This window comes from Astyanax mexicanus, chromosome 13 (assembly GCF_023375975.1).
Source record: "Astyanax mexicanus isolate ESR-SI-001 chromosome 13, AstMex3_surface, whole genome shotgun sequence".
Taxonomy (NCBI): Eukaryota; Metazoa; Chordata; class Actinopteri; order Characiformes; family Acestrorhamphidae; genus Astyanax; species Astyanax mexicanus.
Window position 1 is genome coordinate 28,260,094 of NC_064420.1, and position 16,950 is coordinate 28,277,043.

At 35.9% G+C, this 16,950-nt stretch overlaps 1 protein-coding gene across 8 annotated transcripts in view; it reads left to right on the forward strand.

Annotated features, from left to right (window-relative positions):
• The window catches only part of chl1a (cell adhesion molecule L1-like a), a 148,987-nt gene that overhangs the window by 64,353 nt on the left and 67,684 nt on the right, over positions 1-16,950 (forward strand). For all 8 annotated transcript variants that reach the window (XM_049462757.1, XM_049462761.1, XM_049462756.1 and 5 more), the window contains exons 2-9: positions 1,337-1,483; positions 3,640-3,748; positions 4,608-4,798; positions 5,255-5,377; positions 12,280-12,450; positions 12,555-12,581; positions 12,693-12,795; positions 14,398-14,579. In XM_049462757.1, coding sequence (XP_049318714.1) covers positions 1,402-1,483; positions 3,640-3,748; positions 4,608-4,798; positions 5,255-5,377; positions 12,280-12,450; positions 12,555-12,581; positions 12,693-12,795; positions 14,398-14,579 — 988 coding nt within the window. In that variant the 5' untranslated portion in view covers positions 1,337-1,401. The remainder of the gene's footprint in view (positions 1-1,336; positions 1,484-3,639; positions 3,749-4,607; positions 4,799-5,254; positions 5,378-12,279; positions 12,451-12,554; positions 12,582-12,692; positions 12,796-14,397; positions 14,580-16,950) is intronic.

Below are 16,950 nucleotides of genomic sequence, written 5' to 3' on the forward strand. Positions count from 1 at the left end.
TTACGTGGCATTTTTCCACCTTTCTCAAATTATCTTTAACTTTTCACCACTTTGCCAATGTCATCTGTATCTTTAAGATGTATTATATGTACAGTAAACATGTAAAAAAAATCAATCTAGCCCTGTGTGAAATAGTATTTGCCCTCTAAACCTAAGAACTCTATGACGTCTATAAGTCCATGAATCTTTTATATCTCCTTGGAGGAATCTTGTTCCACTCTTCTTTACAGATTTTTTTTTAATTCAGACACTTCAGAGGGTTTTCGAACATGAACCTTCTGTTAAATACCCTGCCACAGCATCTCAATCAGGCCACTAGGCTTAAGCCATTCAGAGGTTGACGTGTTTGTGTGCTTTGGGTCATTGTCCTGCGGCAGAACCCAAGTACGGTTGAGCTTGAGGTCACGAACAGATGACCAGAAATTCTCCTTCAGGATTGTCTGATAAACAGTAGAATTCCTAGTTCTATCTATTACTGCTAGTTGCTCAAGTCCTGAGTCAGCAAAGCAGCTCCAGACCATCACATGTTTTACGTTCAGTATGATGTTATTTTTCTGAAGTTATGTGTTAGTTTTACGCCAGATGTAACGGGACACACACCTTCTAAAAAGTTCCACTTTTGTCACGTCAGTCCAAAAAATATTTAAGTTCTGGAGATTATAAAGATATTTTTTGGCAAGTGTGAGATGAGCCGTTGTGTTATATTGTTTTTTTTTTATTTTGGAAATCTCCCATGGAGACCATTTTCACTTGAATCATTAACACTGACCTTAAGTAAGGCAAATGAGACCTGTAGTTCTTTATATGTTGTGACCTCCTGGATGAGTTGTCCATGCCCTTTTGGAGTAATTTGGTCGGCCGGCCACTCCTGGGAAGGTTCACCATGTTTTCTCCATTTGTGAATAATAACCTTTTACTGTGATTCACTGGAGTCACAAAGTCTTAGAAATGACCAGACTGATAGATCTCAGTGGCTTTGTTTTCTCATCTCTGTTTTTGAATTTTGGCAAAATGTGTTGGTTTTTGAGATCTTCTAGCTGCTTTATGTTGTCAGACAGGTTTCATTTAAGTGATTTCTTGAGGAGGAGGGGACAAACACACAAATAGCTAGTTTGGTTTGGATAGTCTTGGCCCTTAAAATATAAAATTGTCATTTAAAAAGTGAGATGGAGAAAAGTACCTGAGATGGTAGAGAAAGCAAATCCTGTCTGAATGCTTTATAGCCCTAGAGGCTAACTCCCTACTTTCTCTGTGTGTTGTATGTAATTCCACTCACAGAAAAGTCTTTTTAAAGTCTTACAGAAAGTCTGATCTGTGTTTATAAATCTCTTCACAGACATAGACCTTCAGTCTGTTGAGTAAGAAGCTGCCGGGGGCCAGGGTCGTCTTCAGGTTGATGGGATGAGGGGGCTCGGGGGCCTTGCTGTTGGGCTCCTGTTGGCGTTCTTATCTGCTGCCTTTGGTGTTCACATTCCTCCACAGTGTAAGTAACCTTCAAAAAATCTGTCTCTTTTTAAAGAATCTCTGTCATCTATCATATAATAACTCAAAGGAGAAGTCTGGTGTGGAATGGAGTTGGGTTGTAGTGAAACATTATAACGAGTACGAACTTTTGTCAAATAGCCCACTTCTGTTCTCCCACAGCATTTCATAATACAGAGCTTTTAGCTGATGCTCCCAACAGGCTTACAATGCTGGTGATAGGGGCATAGTGTTGCCCATGCAAAGAAATCAATATTTTTACTATTTTATTAACAAGCTCAGAGTGGAAATGCATGAATTTAAGCTGTTAAACTGTTCCACATTTTATAATTTTGCAATCTGTTCTGCTTTCCTACCCATAGTGGTGCCCAGAGAACTACCTGAAGGCACTGTGTGTATGAAAAATCTTGTTTTATTAAACTATCTGTGCACTTTCTTATTTTTCAGTGTCTCGTTTTAAATGTCAGGGCCCTCAGAATTCTACCAATGAAGTGTGGAGCTACTTTGAGCTTGTTAATGGTGTAAAAATAGCAATTTCTTTCCACGAGTTACTCTATGCCCCCATCACTAGTATTGTAAGCCTGTTGGGAGCATTGGCTAAAAGTGCTGTATTTCAAAATGCTGGGGGTAAATGGAGGTGGGCTATTTGTCGAAAGTTTGTACTCGTTATTATGTTTCACTACACCCCAAGTCTATTAGACACCGGAGTTATCCTTTAAAAGGAGAAGAATGAAAACATTTGTATCTTTTAACGGTAAAAGTATTGTGATTTTGTTGTTCTGATGTTTTTTTTTTTTATTAGTCGATAGGGGTGGGCGATATGGCCCTAAAATAATATCATGATATTTCATGGTATTTTTCACGATAACGATACTCTTGGCGATATAACAAAACACTGAATAAAAAAAATCAAAAATACACTACTGCAACAAATTGAAATTTACATTTTATTATTGTATATGATATGCTAGTGCACACCTCTAACTGAGATATTAAAAAATACAAGAATGTTGGCGATATTATCACGCACGATACGATACGATATGGCACACCCCTATTAGTTGATTAGTCAATGATTATTGCTGCCATGTCCTCCTTCTCTAAAAACTATGGAGCCCCTAAGGTGCTCCGCAAAAAAAGCGTGGCCACGTCTTATTAAGTTGTGGGTATGAGATCCTAAGGCGTGGGAATGAGATAATTAAGGCGTGGGAATTTAGATAATTAAGGCTTGGAAAACGAGATAATTAAGGCATGGGAATGAGATCATTAAGGCACGGGCACGACTTATTAAAGCATGGGAACGAGTTAATTAAATCAAGCTGGAGAATAATAAAACTTGCTTTTCTGTAAATTAATGCTCATGAAGAAACTGAATATTACATCAAGCTTCAATCCAAGTGATAATCTTTAGTAAGAAAATGGAGAGTGAACTGCTTTATTTTTATTTTCATCTCTAAATAATGATGATATGGTGATATTTTGGAGTCTCTTGCAGTGAGACATGGAATAATTCTAAGTAAAAGAAACTTAATTCTCATACTAAAAGCTGATTGGCTCAGACACAGACAGTATGCAGTCATTTTGTGCACAACCCCTGAGAGCTGCTTGCTTTAATAGCTGTGAAACAAAAGGACATTTTGGCCCCATCCCTAATAGTTCCCATGCCTTAATAAGTCGTGGCCACAACTTAATGATCTCACTTTTTTTTTTTTTTTTTTTACATGATGTCACTTTATGGGCTTCGTAAAAAAACAATAGAAACAGCTGAACATGAGATTTAAAAGGTACTTAAATATCTAGATGCTGTTTAAATATGGAAAGTACTGTTTGGGCACTTTTGGAGACACAGACAGAGTTGAGTGTAAACTCATTTACCCATCATCCTTTATTGTGCTTCTGTCACCAGCACTTTGTGTAATGCAGTACTGCTACAAATTATCAATTTATCAACAATGACATTTGTAGTCGATACATTTAATTGATTGAAATTGTCGATTATATTGACTAATCGTTGCAGCCCTATTTTTTATCAATAGGAACATTACCAATACTGTGTCATTTGACTGTGTGTGCTGAAATGTTTGTGTACAACTGTTAACCTTTTTTTTTTTTTTTGCTGTTCTGCCTAAATTCTAAATGTATGTCTATTTTCTGCAGTGGAGCAGCTGCCAGTAATCACAGTCCATCCTCCAGCCTCTCTCATCACCTTACCATTTGATGATAGTTTCACTCTGACCTGTGAAGCCAAAGGCAACCCTAAACCAGAGTGAGTAGAACCAGTTCCCCACCTGCTGTTGATTAATGTTTTACACAATTTAGTTAAAATGAGAGATTGTGTGAAAAAATAATATACCACATTTTTTGCACTATAAGGCCAAAACCTTTTAATTTTCCCAAAAATGATCAGTGTGCCTTAGGTATGAATTTTACCAGTAAAACTGTAAGGAGCAGTAAAGCCCCTCTGCTAAAGTACAGAGTTATAAAGGAGTTTTTAGTTCAGTTCTCCAGCTAGCACTGCTGGAGCAGCATTAGCATTACTTGCTAACTGCGCTAGCACTTTTACTGTTCAGAAGTGAGAATATCGGACTGTAGTGTGCATGTTTACCATGTTAAAACAAGCTACGTGGGACAAACCGCTAGCTGATAGCGCCCTGACTTACCGGAACACTCAGGTTTCCTCAGAAGTGTAGCGCAGTTGTGTGGCATTAGCCACTTTCTGCTAGCAGTTAGCCACTAATGTTAATGCTCCAGCTTTAGTGCTGAAGAAATTTGGGAATCTGAGTTTACTATAAATAAACGAAAGCACTTTATTCACCCAAATAAACAGTTTTTAGGAGAGAAATCTGTGTAGATTAACATCCAGAGCTCATTTGACTTTAAAAGAAAGTCTTTTTTATTACATTTTTGTTTACTTAGCTTAGCTTTACTTAACTTAGTTAGCTACCCCCCACCACCATCCAGCGGCAAGACCTGCTGAATTAGAAGTTCCTTATAGTGTTTCTTGAAGTGCACCTTATAATCCAGAGTGCCTTATGCATGAAAATAGATGTTCATTAATAGTGCACCTTGTAGTGTAAAAAATACGGTATTAAATAATGAAATATTTATGCGTATGCTTTGAACAGGTTTCACTGGACTAGGAATGGACAGGACTTTAATTTAGATGATGACTCCAGGCTGATACAACATGAGGACAGTGGGACGTTTATTATACCAAAAATCAGAGACCTTGTGAAATATCAGGGCACGTACAGATGCTACGCCTCCAACAAACTGGGAACAGCAGTATCAGAGGAAACGGTTTTCATTGTGCCTGGTAAGTCATCTTCTTTCATCAATACCTTTCGTATTTTAACTTAAGCGTCATTAAATCATGTATTACTGTGAACATTTTGGAAGAACCTGGATTTCTACATTGCTTACTAATAAAATGTGCACTAATAAGTACAGTATCTGCACTAAATCACAGTGTAGACAACAGAAATTAATTAAAGGTTACTTAAATAAAGGATTGATTCAGCAAAAATAAATGAAGTAAAGGTTACTAAAAGAAAGGATTGACTGAAGTTCAGTTCACTTATTTACTCTATGTAACATTTAAGTCTTGAAACCGAGTTGAAGTTACTTAAATTTATATGAAATTAAATTTACTTAAAAAAAAAGCAAATGCAGAAAGTTGCGACATTTTTAAAAGTAAATTTCTCTCATAATTTTTTCAGTATATTAACATGTTTTTTTTTTTGGTGTTGGTTTGTACTTGTCTTCACCAAAGCTTCACCAAAGTTTCCAAACGAAAAAATCGAGCCTAAGGTGGTGAATGAGGGGGATTCAGTGATTCTGGAATGTAATCCCCCTAAAGGAATTCCACCTGTGCAGCTCTACTGGATGACTACTGGTGAGTCTTTCTATTTCAGAGCTCTTGTCCTATTGAGAAGAATTAGTGGCAAATTGAAAAGCAAACACTACCATGGGAAAATGTAAATGCATTCTACAAAATGAAAAATATCTTTTCCACACTAACATGCAGAATGCATGCCAAAATGAACTGCGAAACCGCTGTATTAAATTACATTTCACTGCACTTGATCTCTGTATTTTAAAAAAACAATAGACAAGAACTGACATTTTCAAAACCAAACGCAGAATTTGTTTCAGAATTGCACTTAAAATGCCATTAGCTCAACTGCATCAATTGTATTCCACTCTGTGATGCTGTGAATGTTCTAAATCGAATTACACTGCACTGCACAGCAATTGCATTCCATTTACGAGCAGCGCGGAATTCGTGCCACAATGAAATGTAATCACTGTCCAATCAGAACCCACTACTGAAATTTGGGGCGGGGTTTAGGAACCAGTGAGCACTCAGCTGTACTTTATACCAGAGAAAATGTCTTTAGCGACAGGATACAAAGGAAATGAACACTATAATTCTATAAATTAAGACAGGCACAGTTATAGACGACTGTGTGCTTTTCAGAGTTGAGTAGATTTCAACACAGGCGTTGTAGATGTTATGGTTGAATCAACGTCGAATCAATGTTGATTTTGAAAAGTGAATCGATGTTCATATAGCAACGTTGTTTCAGTGTCATACGTTTAACCTTTAATAAACCATAGCTCACTAAAACTCCTAAAAATCGTATGGTTAACAAACTGTTCCCAAATAAACTTACATCACTGTAGTAAAGCTGAGTATAAAGAAAGTTACTCACCACTACCAATCTGATTCAACATCTGATCTCAAAAATGCTAAAACAATTAAACAAATAGAACATGAATATGGTTTTAAATTAAAAAGCAGTTACTGCAAATAAAAGTAAAACACTGTTTCATTCCTCCATGCAACCGTTTTTAGAAATTATATGGTGATGAAATGTAAAATGCTGATTCAAAGGGCAGAAGGTTGAGGACATTATGTTGATTCAACCTTAACATTTCAATGTTAGCATGACCATTTAACATTACATGTTGATTCAACTTTGTTTCAACGTTGAAACAACTACAGACATTACATTAGTCATATTTTAAACACATTTTAACGTTGAAAGTCAGTTGTGTGCCAGCTGGGTTGGTTCTCATGCTTGGAGCATTTTCATACTGGCATTTTTTTCCGGACCCAGTCGCGCTTCGGTACGTTTGGTCCAGCTTGAACACTGCTTTTCAAATTTGAAATAAATACTGTAAAAAGGGGCATAATTTATTAACTTTTAAAACTTAAAAAACCTAGCTAATGACAGTTTGTTAAAGAACATAAATGTTGTTGTAGCATAGTCAGGGTTATATGCTAGAAGACAACTCAACTCATAGTCAATGTGTGATTAAAAGTGACACCACAACTGTGGACTGATTACCCCAGTTAGCATAATCCAGTGGTGTGCAGTGAGGCCCTTCTAACCCTTCAGAGAAGGGGTGACAATAGGTGCATGTAAATCATTACATTATATTTAATCAGGAAATATATATTATAGTTATTGTAAACTATAAGCATATATTTTATAAATTAACTCAAATAAAAAAACAGCAACTAATTCAAAGCATTACTCTTCGTTTTTAAGTTGCTACAGGACTCTTATCTGACTGACAGCGGTTCCAACCTGAAAGCTTTTTAAAAAATGGCTTTTGTCCACGTGTCTGCATGACCCTCCTGCTGATTTTTTGAAGGGTGTACTAATGAGTCTATTAGCAAAGTAGCAGGATAATCTAACCAATAAGATTCATGATTTTATTTGGGCTGTCAATATGCGTTAAGCTCATAAAACTAAGTCGAGACAAAGAATATGTATTTCTAATATAAATTTATGTGTAGGTCGGATGGGGTGTTGCAGAAGGAAAACCCACTATATTAACTGCATGTATAATACTACTAAGAGTACCTACTAAAAGTACTTATGGGATGTTCAAACACCATTGCGTGTATTCTACCTGGATTGAACCAACAAGAAAGCTACTGCAGCACGAGCTATGACTGTTATGGGTGGAATGTGCCACAAAAAACGCTGAGCATCTCACTCAGCAGCGAATAGGGCTGCATAGCTCTGGGCTGGTTAAAGAGCTCATGATAAGTAACCGCTGTTCACAGTCAAACAACGCCTACAACAGACAAGGAGAAAGATCGCTTCATCTGATGGGTCTGTTTTGTTTTTTTGAGTCTGTATCTTGTGAATGGCTGAGAACATGTGCGCTGTTTATCTGTGGGATGTGAAGACTCTATCCTGCAACTTTCAGCACTCTCTTTTCAGGATCTGCTGATAACCACTTGATGCCCTACTCCAATCAAGCCACCTACAGAAGCCTTGTAGACTGAGCTTTTTTTGGAGTCATGTGGTTCACCAACAGCATATTAGTCACACAGCAAATTTGTGGAGTTAAACTAAAATGTGTGAATGTGTTCAATTGTGTGAGTTTATTCTCCAACTTAAACTACAAGTTGAGTTGAGGGGAACTCTTTGGTGGTGTAGTTTTTCAGAGTTTATTCCAAGGTGTTGAGCAGCATGACTGAACTCTCTAATGGGCGTGTCTCCCAATCCCAGCTTACCATCTGTGTAGTCTTGTCCACCAGGGCTACCTTCCATGAGGTTTCATTATATTTTATATAATGGTTGTTTGCCTAGCTGATGTGTTGTAAGCTATAAGAGCAAATTACCATGTTCTGTAGTGTGAAGTGTGACAAAGTGCTGGCAGTACACTGAGAACTGCAGTGCAGTATTGAAGTTGCCATGCAATGAAAAAATACACTGACATACACTTGTTAAGTATGACATTTTTATTGTATTCAATAATTATGCCTTTTGTTGTCATTTTTACTCCTAAATGTTTTAAAATATTACAATGTTTTTTAATCATTTTGCCATCATTTGTTAAAACTGTGAAGAAGATTATGGTAAAATGAACTCCAGCTGAGAGCTGTATTTTACTCTAAATGGGATAAATATTTTAACTCCCACAACAGTTCAGATTTTAACTCCTGAACAGAGTTAAACACAGACTTCAAGAAAAGAGTTACTTTAACTCTGGCATAGAGTGTATTCGATGGTCACACATATACAAACTTAAAATGAGTTGATATTAACTTTCAGGGAGAGTTTATTCCAAAAAACAGAATTTGCTGTGCATAAAGTTTTGGCTGATTAGTGTCCATCTGTTTATCCAGGCTTAGTCTTCTTAAGTAGCTTATTATTTAGATCATTGATCAAAAACACAAAAATACTGAGAGCTCTAAGAGTCCTATCAAATTATGTTTATTGATATTTACTATACTGAAATAAACCAGTACCAGAGCTATATGGACAAAGGTACTGGGACACTCGCTTATTTGTTGTTTCTTCCAAAACCGGTATGGTTGGAGTATCTGTCTTTACTGTCCGGAGAAAGCTTTTTATTAGATTTTAGAGCATTGCTGTAAAGATTTGGTTGCATTTTATGATAAGAGCACCAGAGATCTCATAATATTGTATGATCTTCACCCCATCTCATCCCTAACTAATCCGAAAACTATTGGATAAAAAGCATCACCTGTCACACCTTAGCCTGTGTCAGTGTTTTTTTTTCTTCTTTTTTTTCTTCCTTCCTGCTCCTGTCCTCTGTTCTATTGTTTTGTTTACCTCCCCGTGTGCTCCATGTGCTTCACACGGCTCTGTTTTGTTTTTGGTCTTGTCTCCGCCTTAGCCCCGCCCTGTCATCTGTAATTCCTTCTGTCTCATTTGTAAGCCCGCCCCCTCGTTACTTCCACAGGTGTCCCTTGTCTGTCTTAGTAGACCCAGTCTTGTGTTTGATTTTTGTGTAAGTTTAGCTTCTGGTTTGTTTTCTTTAGTTTATGTTTCTTTGCTTATTTTGCTTATTTGTTTATTAGTCTTATGGTTAATCCTTTGTTTTATAGTCCTTGTTTCAGTAGCTTCAGTGTTTGTTTTACTTCCCTAGTGTTTGTTCTTTATACCATCTCTCCAGAGAACTCCAGTGATCTGCTCCAGAGAGTCCTATTCTATTGGCTACACTTCTTTACAGGGACTAGACAAGCTGTTTGTGTGTATATTTGTACATATGACTCCCCCTATCACTAGTGTTGCCCCAACACCAGGAATATGTAGACTGGCACATGCCTCCTCCGATACATGTGAAGTCAGCCACCGCCTCTTTTCAAACTGCTGCTGATGCAGCATTGCTGTGTAGCATCACAGCGCACTCGGAGGAAAGTGCAGCGACTCGGTTCAGATACATCAGTTCACAGACGCCCTGTGGGGAGAGAGCGCCATCTACCCACCCAGAGAGAGCAAGGGCAATTGTGCTCTTTCGGGCCTCCGTTGCCTCCAGCAACTAATGGCAAGCTGCATAAACAGGATTCTAACCAGCGATCTCCCAATCATAGTGCAACTTCATAGCAAAGTCATAGCAATGACTGCAAGTTAAAGTATCTCAGTGCATTTATTATAACTGGTGTCTACAAACATTTGACCACACAGTATTGATTTACGCATTTCACCTTAGCCAGTAGTTCCTAGTTCTGCTCTAGATGATTCGTTCCTTGTTCTTTACCTCTCTACCACACCCACCTCATCTCAGAAAAAATTTATTACTATCTGCTTCATTCTTTTGGCAACCATGATGGAGCTAATATGTACGCTATGTACCCATGAGCCTGTCAAATAGAAGTTTAGAGAGTTTATTGCTGATGAGTCAGAAGATGCAGATGCACCAGATCTTGTTTATGAAGTAGTAACTAGGCACAACCTAATATGGGGTCAAATGGAACAGGTTCAAGCGCAGCATATTCATTTTTGAAGCTTTATCTCAAGTGCATTTTTCATCATGAATATTTTTTTGATTAGTAGGTTGTGAATTATTTTATTCAATCTTTTTTCCAGATGTAACATTACAGTTTTCTAAACTGTATGGATACAGCTTTTCACGGGTGTCACTAGCCCTTTTTAGGGCGACTAAAAAATGAAAAGCAAAAAGTTATGTTTTAGTTTTTTTTAAAAGTGTGTCTCTGATACACAAAAAAAATGAATTCTTACTGAATTAAACAGAATTTATCTAAAATTCTTTATGCTGCTGTTGTCTGATTTTTTTTTTTTTTACAGAGAATGCCAATGCGCCTATGGTTTTTTATTTAGGCTGCAGAGTAAACTCAATAAAAGCAGTCTGAGACACTTGGTCTTGGAAAAGGGGAGGGGCCTAGCAAATGTTTAGACCATAGACTGTGTATAGCTGGACAGAGCATCGTCTCTCAAAAGTGAAGCCACCACAGGTCGGGCGCCCCCTGCTGTTCGGTTTCAGAAAGCTGTGTAACTACACCCATCCCCATAGGTTTCAATGGCAAAACAGACAACTTTCAATCACGTTTTTTTTTCCAATATACTGTAATTCTACCTCCATTATTTAAATGCAACAGCTAGTGTAACCTCTGCTTATATTGTCAAATTTTTATATCCCCACGGAATACATTTTTTAAAACGTTTTTCAGCTCTATTCAAAAAGGTGTGGTTATTGTGAAAAGGCTGGTTATGGGCGGGACCAATAACAGACCGTCAGCTCCGCTCTGCAGCCTGTGACCGCGAGACAGCCCTCAGGGGCGGGGTTATTTAAATGAGTAGGCGGTCTCTCCACAATCTTTCTCCCTCCTCTGGTCTTTACTGCGCAGACTCTGGTGTCAGGATCGCCAACATGGCGGAAGATTTTGGCTTCATTTTCATAAAATAAATGGGAACGGCGACACGGCGTCCATCTTTTTTACAGTCTCTGGTTTAGACACTTGACTCTGGATCCGCTCCCTAATGCACAGGCTCTCGTTGCAAATTTGACAAAATTTGGCACATAACTTTGCCTTTATTTTTATAGTGTAGAATGGACGGGAATAAAACCAGTGTCCATGCTTTCCACATGCTTTAGTCTGATACAGTTCATTACAAATAAGAGACCACTTAAAAATAATGAGTTTCTTTGATTTTATCAAATTGAAAACCTCTGGAATATAATCAAGAGGAAGATGGATAATCCCAAGCCATCAAACCAAGCGGAACTGCTTGAATTTTTGCACCAGGAGTAAAGGCATAAAGTTATCCAAAAGCAGTGTGTAAGACTGGTGGAGGAGAACATGCCAAGATGCATTAAAACTGTGGTTAAAAACCAGGGTTATTCCACCAAATATTGATTTCTCTGAAACTCTTAAAACTTTATGAATATGAACTTGTTTTCTTTGCATTATTTGAGGTCTTGAAAGCTTTGCATCCTTTTTGGTTTTTTTTCTGCAAACAAATGCTCTAAATGACAATATTTCTATTTGGAATTTGGGAGAAATGTTGTCTGTAGTTTATAGAATAAAACAACAATGTTCATTTTACTCAAACATTAACCTATAAATAGCAAAATCAAGATTTAGAAACTGATGTGGTCTCTTATTTTTTTTACAGAGCTATATATGTTCATTTGTAAAAGTTTTTAACAATAAAATGGTAATATTGTTAAAATACTTTTGTTCAAAAATGATTTCGCTAAAAAAGCAATTGTATAAACCGTAAATCGCATGTACTCTAAAGCTATAAAATACATTTAGACGTCAGTACAAACATATAACTCTGTTATACTATAACTCTTCTATAAACATATAACTCTTCAGATGTCAAACTGAAAGGCCATAACTCCCAAAGTTCTGGGGAACAGAACAGTGGAAATTTACTAGGTTTTGATGCCTTGTATTCTCCAGCTCCACACAATAGCTTTGAGCTTTTTGAAAGGTGGCCTTATTAGTGGCTCTGGGTGCTCATGCGATGCTAACTGGCCTCTTGGTTTTGTTCCCAGGTCTTCAGCACATTGAGCAGGATAACAGAGTGTCCATGAGCCTTAATGGAAACCTCTACTTCTCAAACACCATGAGCAAAGACAGCCGCAGTGACTACTGCTGTTTCGCCTCCTTCGGTAGAATCCGCACCATCGTGCAGAAAAACGCCATGGCTATCGACGTCAAGCCCTGTATGTGTTTCCTGCTACATAAAATATTAATACTAGTACATGTCTTCTTCTGTATGGCATTGTATTCATGTACTAAACGTTTGTGATGCTTTTTATCTTTCTAGTAAACTTCAGCAGTAAGGAATATGTTGGTGAGTGAATCTACTTTATATATATATTTTTTAATATCTGCACTATTTTTGAGTTAATGTTCCTTTTAAATATATAAATGTAAAGTAATAAGATGTGTATTGTCATTTCAGATTTGAAGAAGAAACCAAATCTTCTGGTGCCCTCTGATAATCAGTCTCAAGTACACATAGTGAAAGGAGAGGAGCTGGAGCTGGAGTGTATTGCAGAGGGGTTGTAAGTGTACACTTTTCTTACTGCTGTTATGAGTTATTATACTATATAACAGTTAGTTCCGACCTCACAATCTGATTGGTTGAGAAGTGTTCTAGCCGTGCTGATATTTGTGATAACATCACGGTCTTCTCACACTAAACTTGTATCACTCCGCTGACACGTTGCCAAGTAACGGCGTATTTATATACACAGTACAGTTTTGAACCACCGGCACCAGCAGCAGCAGCGTTAGCTTAGCACAGGCTAGCGCTCAGCCACAGCATGCTTGCCCGCTCGCCCGCAGCGCTGGCTCGTCTTTTGTGGAAAAAAGGGAAGGAAAATCGCTCTGCTAATGACGTCTGACGGCCAGAACAGAAAGTTAACTAGCCAGGCTAGGCTAAGCTAAGTTAATTCTGAGCTAAAGCAAGCTACGCTAACCTAACCACAGTCCAGCCGGCATGCCAACCAACACTAACACTCAGCAAACAGGCAGAAATGCTCAAAAAATGTGCAGCTTTCCCCTGAAGTCGACTCCACAAAGCAGGAGAGGAGAGTATTAGTTATTAGTTATTTCATGGTCCTATCGTTTACCATCTTCGCTTATTCCCAATTTTGCTTTCAAGCTAACTTTCGTGGTGTTAGTCTGCCTGAACCGTACACAGTTTTGTAGTTAAGTTTCAGTTCTGTTACAGTTGTTGTGGAACTACTTTTTGGCGGAAGGCACAGTCCATATTAAAGCATATTCAAACTGAATTTCTTAAAGTTCTTAGATTTATTTTCTTAATTTATTTTGTAAAAAAAAAACTGTTGTATAAAAGCAATAGAATAGGGTGACCAAACGTCCGTATTTCCCGGGACATGTCCGTATTTCACGTCCTGTCCCGGGCGTCCCGTTTTTTTTTCAAAAAGTGCTGCTCTTATAATAACATTTAAGAAAATGGCAAAAAACTCATTTATGTAATTCACGTAAAAATGAAGTTACCGTAAAAAAGTGACGGCCTATTTAAAAAGCAACAGAAGTTGTTAATTTGTATCATTTCTAACATATTTAGGATATTTTTACACACTTTTTTCACTCCCACAACCCTAATCCTTTACAGCTTTAAAAACATGTATTATGCAAATTAGGTGTTGACTTCATTTAGACAGGTGTCCTGGTTTACCCAAATGAAAATATGGTCAGCCTACGGCTGTGATGATTTATGGCCTTCGGCTTGTGCCTACGACCAAATCACAGCCATGATGTTATTGCTTAATTATTTTATTCTTTTTAAATATGCACAAAAATCAAACATTTGACAAAAGTAATATTTTAAATGTGTTGTGTTTTGTTTACAAATAATGTTCACTTCCAGTCAAAAGTCCAGAAACACCTTCTCATTCCTACATTGAAAATTAACATTATAAGTCATTCAAATTGTGAAGGATTCTGTCTTTTCACTTAATTTTTCCACTTTTTCTTTTATTTTTACTGATGCATTGCTAATTCTTTTAGCACGTCATTTGCAGCATATGCTGTGGTGTTTATTCCACCTATAAAGATAATTAATTAAGGTAATGTATTGTATGTGATGATAATAGATTAATAATGCCTGGCTCTCTGTGTGTGTGTGTGTGTGTTAGCCCCACGCCAGCGATCGAATGGAGCAAGCCTGGAGAGAAGTTACCAAAACGCTCCAATATTAAGAACTATGGGAAGCTGCTGACTATATCTAAAGTCAGTGAAGAGGACAGTGGGAAGTACATGTGTAAAGCCAGTAACGGACTGGGTGAAGCTCTCCACTACTTCCACGTTCATGTAGAAGGTCTGCACTCAATTCTTCTCACTTTACTTCTTAAAGCAACATGATGTAAACATTTTACCTCAGATAACAGCTTTAAAATCATTCTGATGATCGTAATGAAAATAACAAGGTAAAACTATAAAACATGGTAAAAACACAGTAAAACAATAAAACGTGCTAAAAACATGGTAAAACTATAAAACGTGGTAAAAACATGGTAAAACTATAAAACGTGGTAAAAACATGGTAAAACTATAAAACGTGGTAAAACTATAAAACATGGTAAAAACATGGTAAAACTATAAAACGTGGTAAAAACACAGTAAAACAATAAAACGTGCTAAAAACATGGTAAAACTATAAAACGTGGTAAAAACATGGTAAAACTATAAAACGTGGTAAAAACATGGTAAAACTATAAAACGTGGTAAAAACACAGTAAAACAATAAAACGTGGTAAAAACATGGTAAAACTATAAACTGTGGTAAAAACATGGTAAAACTATAAAACATGGTAAAAACATAGTAAAACAATAAAATGTGATAAAAACAAGGTAAAACAATAAAACGTGATAAAAACATGGTAAAACTATAAAACGTGGTAAAACTATAAAACATGGTAAAAACATAGTAAAACAATAAAACCTGATAAAAACATGGTAAAACTATAAAACTTGGTAAAAACATGGTAAAACAATAAAACGTGGTAAAAACATGGTAAAACAATAAAACGTGCTAAAAACATGGTAAAACAATAAAACGTGGTAAAAACATGGTAATACAATAAAACATGGTAAAAACATGGTAAAACAATAAAACGTGGTAAAAACATGGTAAAACAATAAAACGTGGTAAAAACATAGTAAAACAATAAAACGTGATAAAAACATGGTAAAACTATAAAACGTGGTAAAACTATAAAACGTGGTAAAACAATAAAACCTGATAAAAACATGGTAAAACAATAAAACGTGATAAAAACATGGTAAAACAATAAAACATGGTAAAAACATGGTAAAACAATAAAACGTGGTAAAAACATGGTAAAACAATAAAACGTGGTAAAAACATGGTAAAACAATAAAGCGTGGTAAAAACATGGTAAAACTATAAAACGTGGTAAAAACACAGTAAAACAATAAAACGTGGTAAAAACATGGTAAAACAATAAAGCGTGGTAAAAACACAGTAAAACAATAAAACGTGGTAAAAACATGGTAAAACAATAAAACGTGATAAAAACAAGGTAAAACTATAAAACGTGGTAAAACTATAAAATGTGGTAAAAACATGGTAAAACATGGTAAAACTATAAAACGTGGTAAAAACATGGTAAAACATGGTAAAACTATAAAACGTGGTAAAAACATGGTAAAACTATAAAACGTGGTAAAAACATGGTAAAACTATAAAACGTGGTAAAAACACAGTAAAACAATAAAACGTGGTAAAAACATGGTAAAACTATAAAACATGGTAAAAACATAGTAAAACAATAAAACATGGTAAAAACATGGTAAAACAATAAAACGTGGTAAAAACATGGTAAAACTATAAAACGTGGTAAAAACACAGTAAAACTATAAAACGTGGTAAAAACATGGTAAAACTATAAAACGTGGTAAAAACATGGTAAAACTATAAAACGTGGTAAAAACACAGTAAAACTATAAAACGTGGTAAAAACATGGTAAAACTATAAAACGTGGTAAAAACATGGTAAAACTATAAAAAGTGGTAAAAACAGGGTAAAACTATATAACGTGGTAAAAACACAGTAAAACTATAAAACGTGGTAAAAACATGGTAAAACTATAAAAAGTGGTAAAAACATGGTAAAACTATAAAACATGGTAAAAACACAGTAAAACAATAAAACGTGGTAAAAACATGGTAAAACTATAAAAAGTGGTAAAAACAGGGTAAAACTATATAACGTGGTAAAAACACAGTAAAACTATAAAACGTGGTAAAAACATGGTAAAACTATAAAACATGGTAAAAACACAGTAAAACAATAAAACATGGTAAAAACATGGTAAAACTATAAAACGTGGTAAAACATGGTGAAACTATAAAAACATAATAAAACATGGTAAAACTATAAAATGTGGTAAAAAACATGGTAAAACTATAAAAGATGGTAAAATCATGGTAAAACTATAAAACGTGGTAAAAACATGGTAAAAAACTAAAACAACATGGTACAACTAAAAAAGGTAAAATATAGTAAAACTAGAAAACATGGTAAAAAACAGTGAAACAATAAAACATTGTGAAAACATTTTAAAACATAGTAAAACACGATAAAACATGGTAAAACTTTAGAAACATGCTAAAAAACATTGTAAAACATGGTAAAAACAAAGTAAAACTATAAAACATGGTAAAA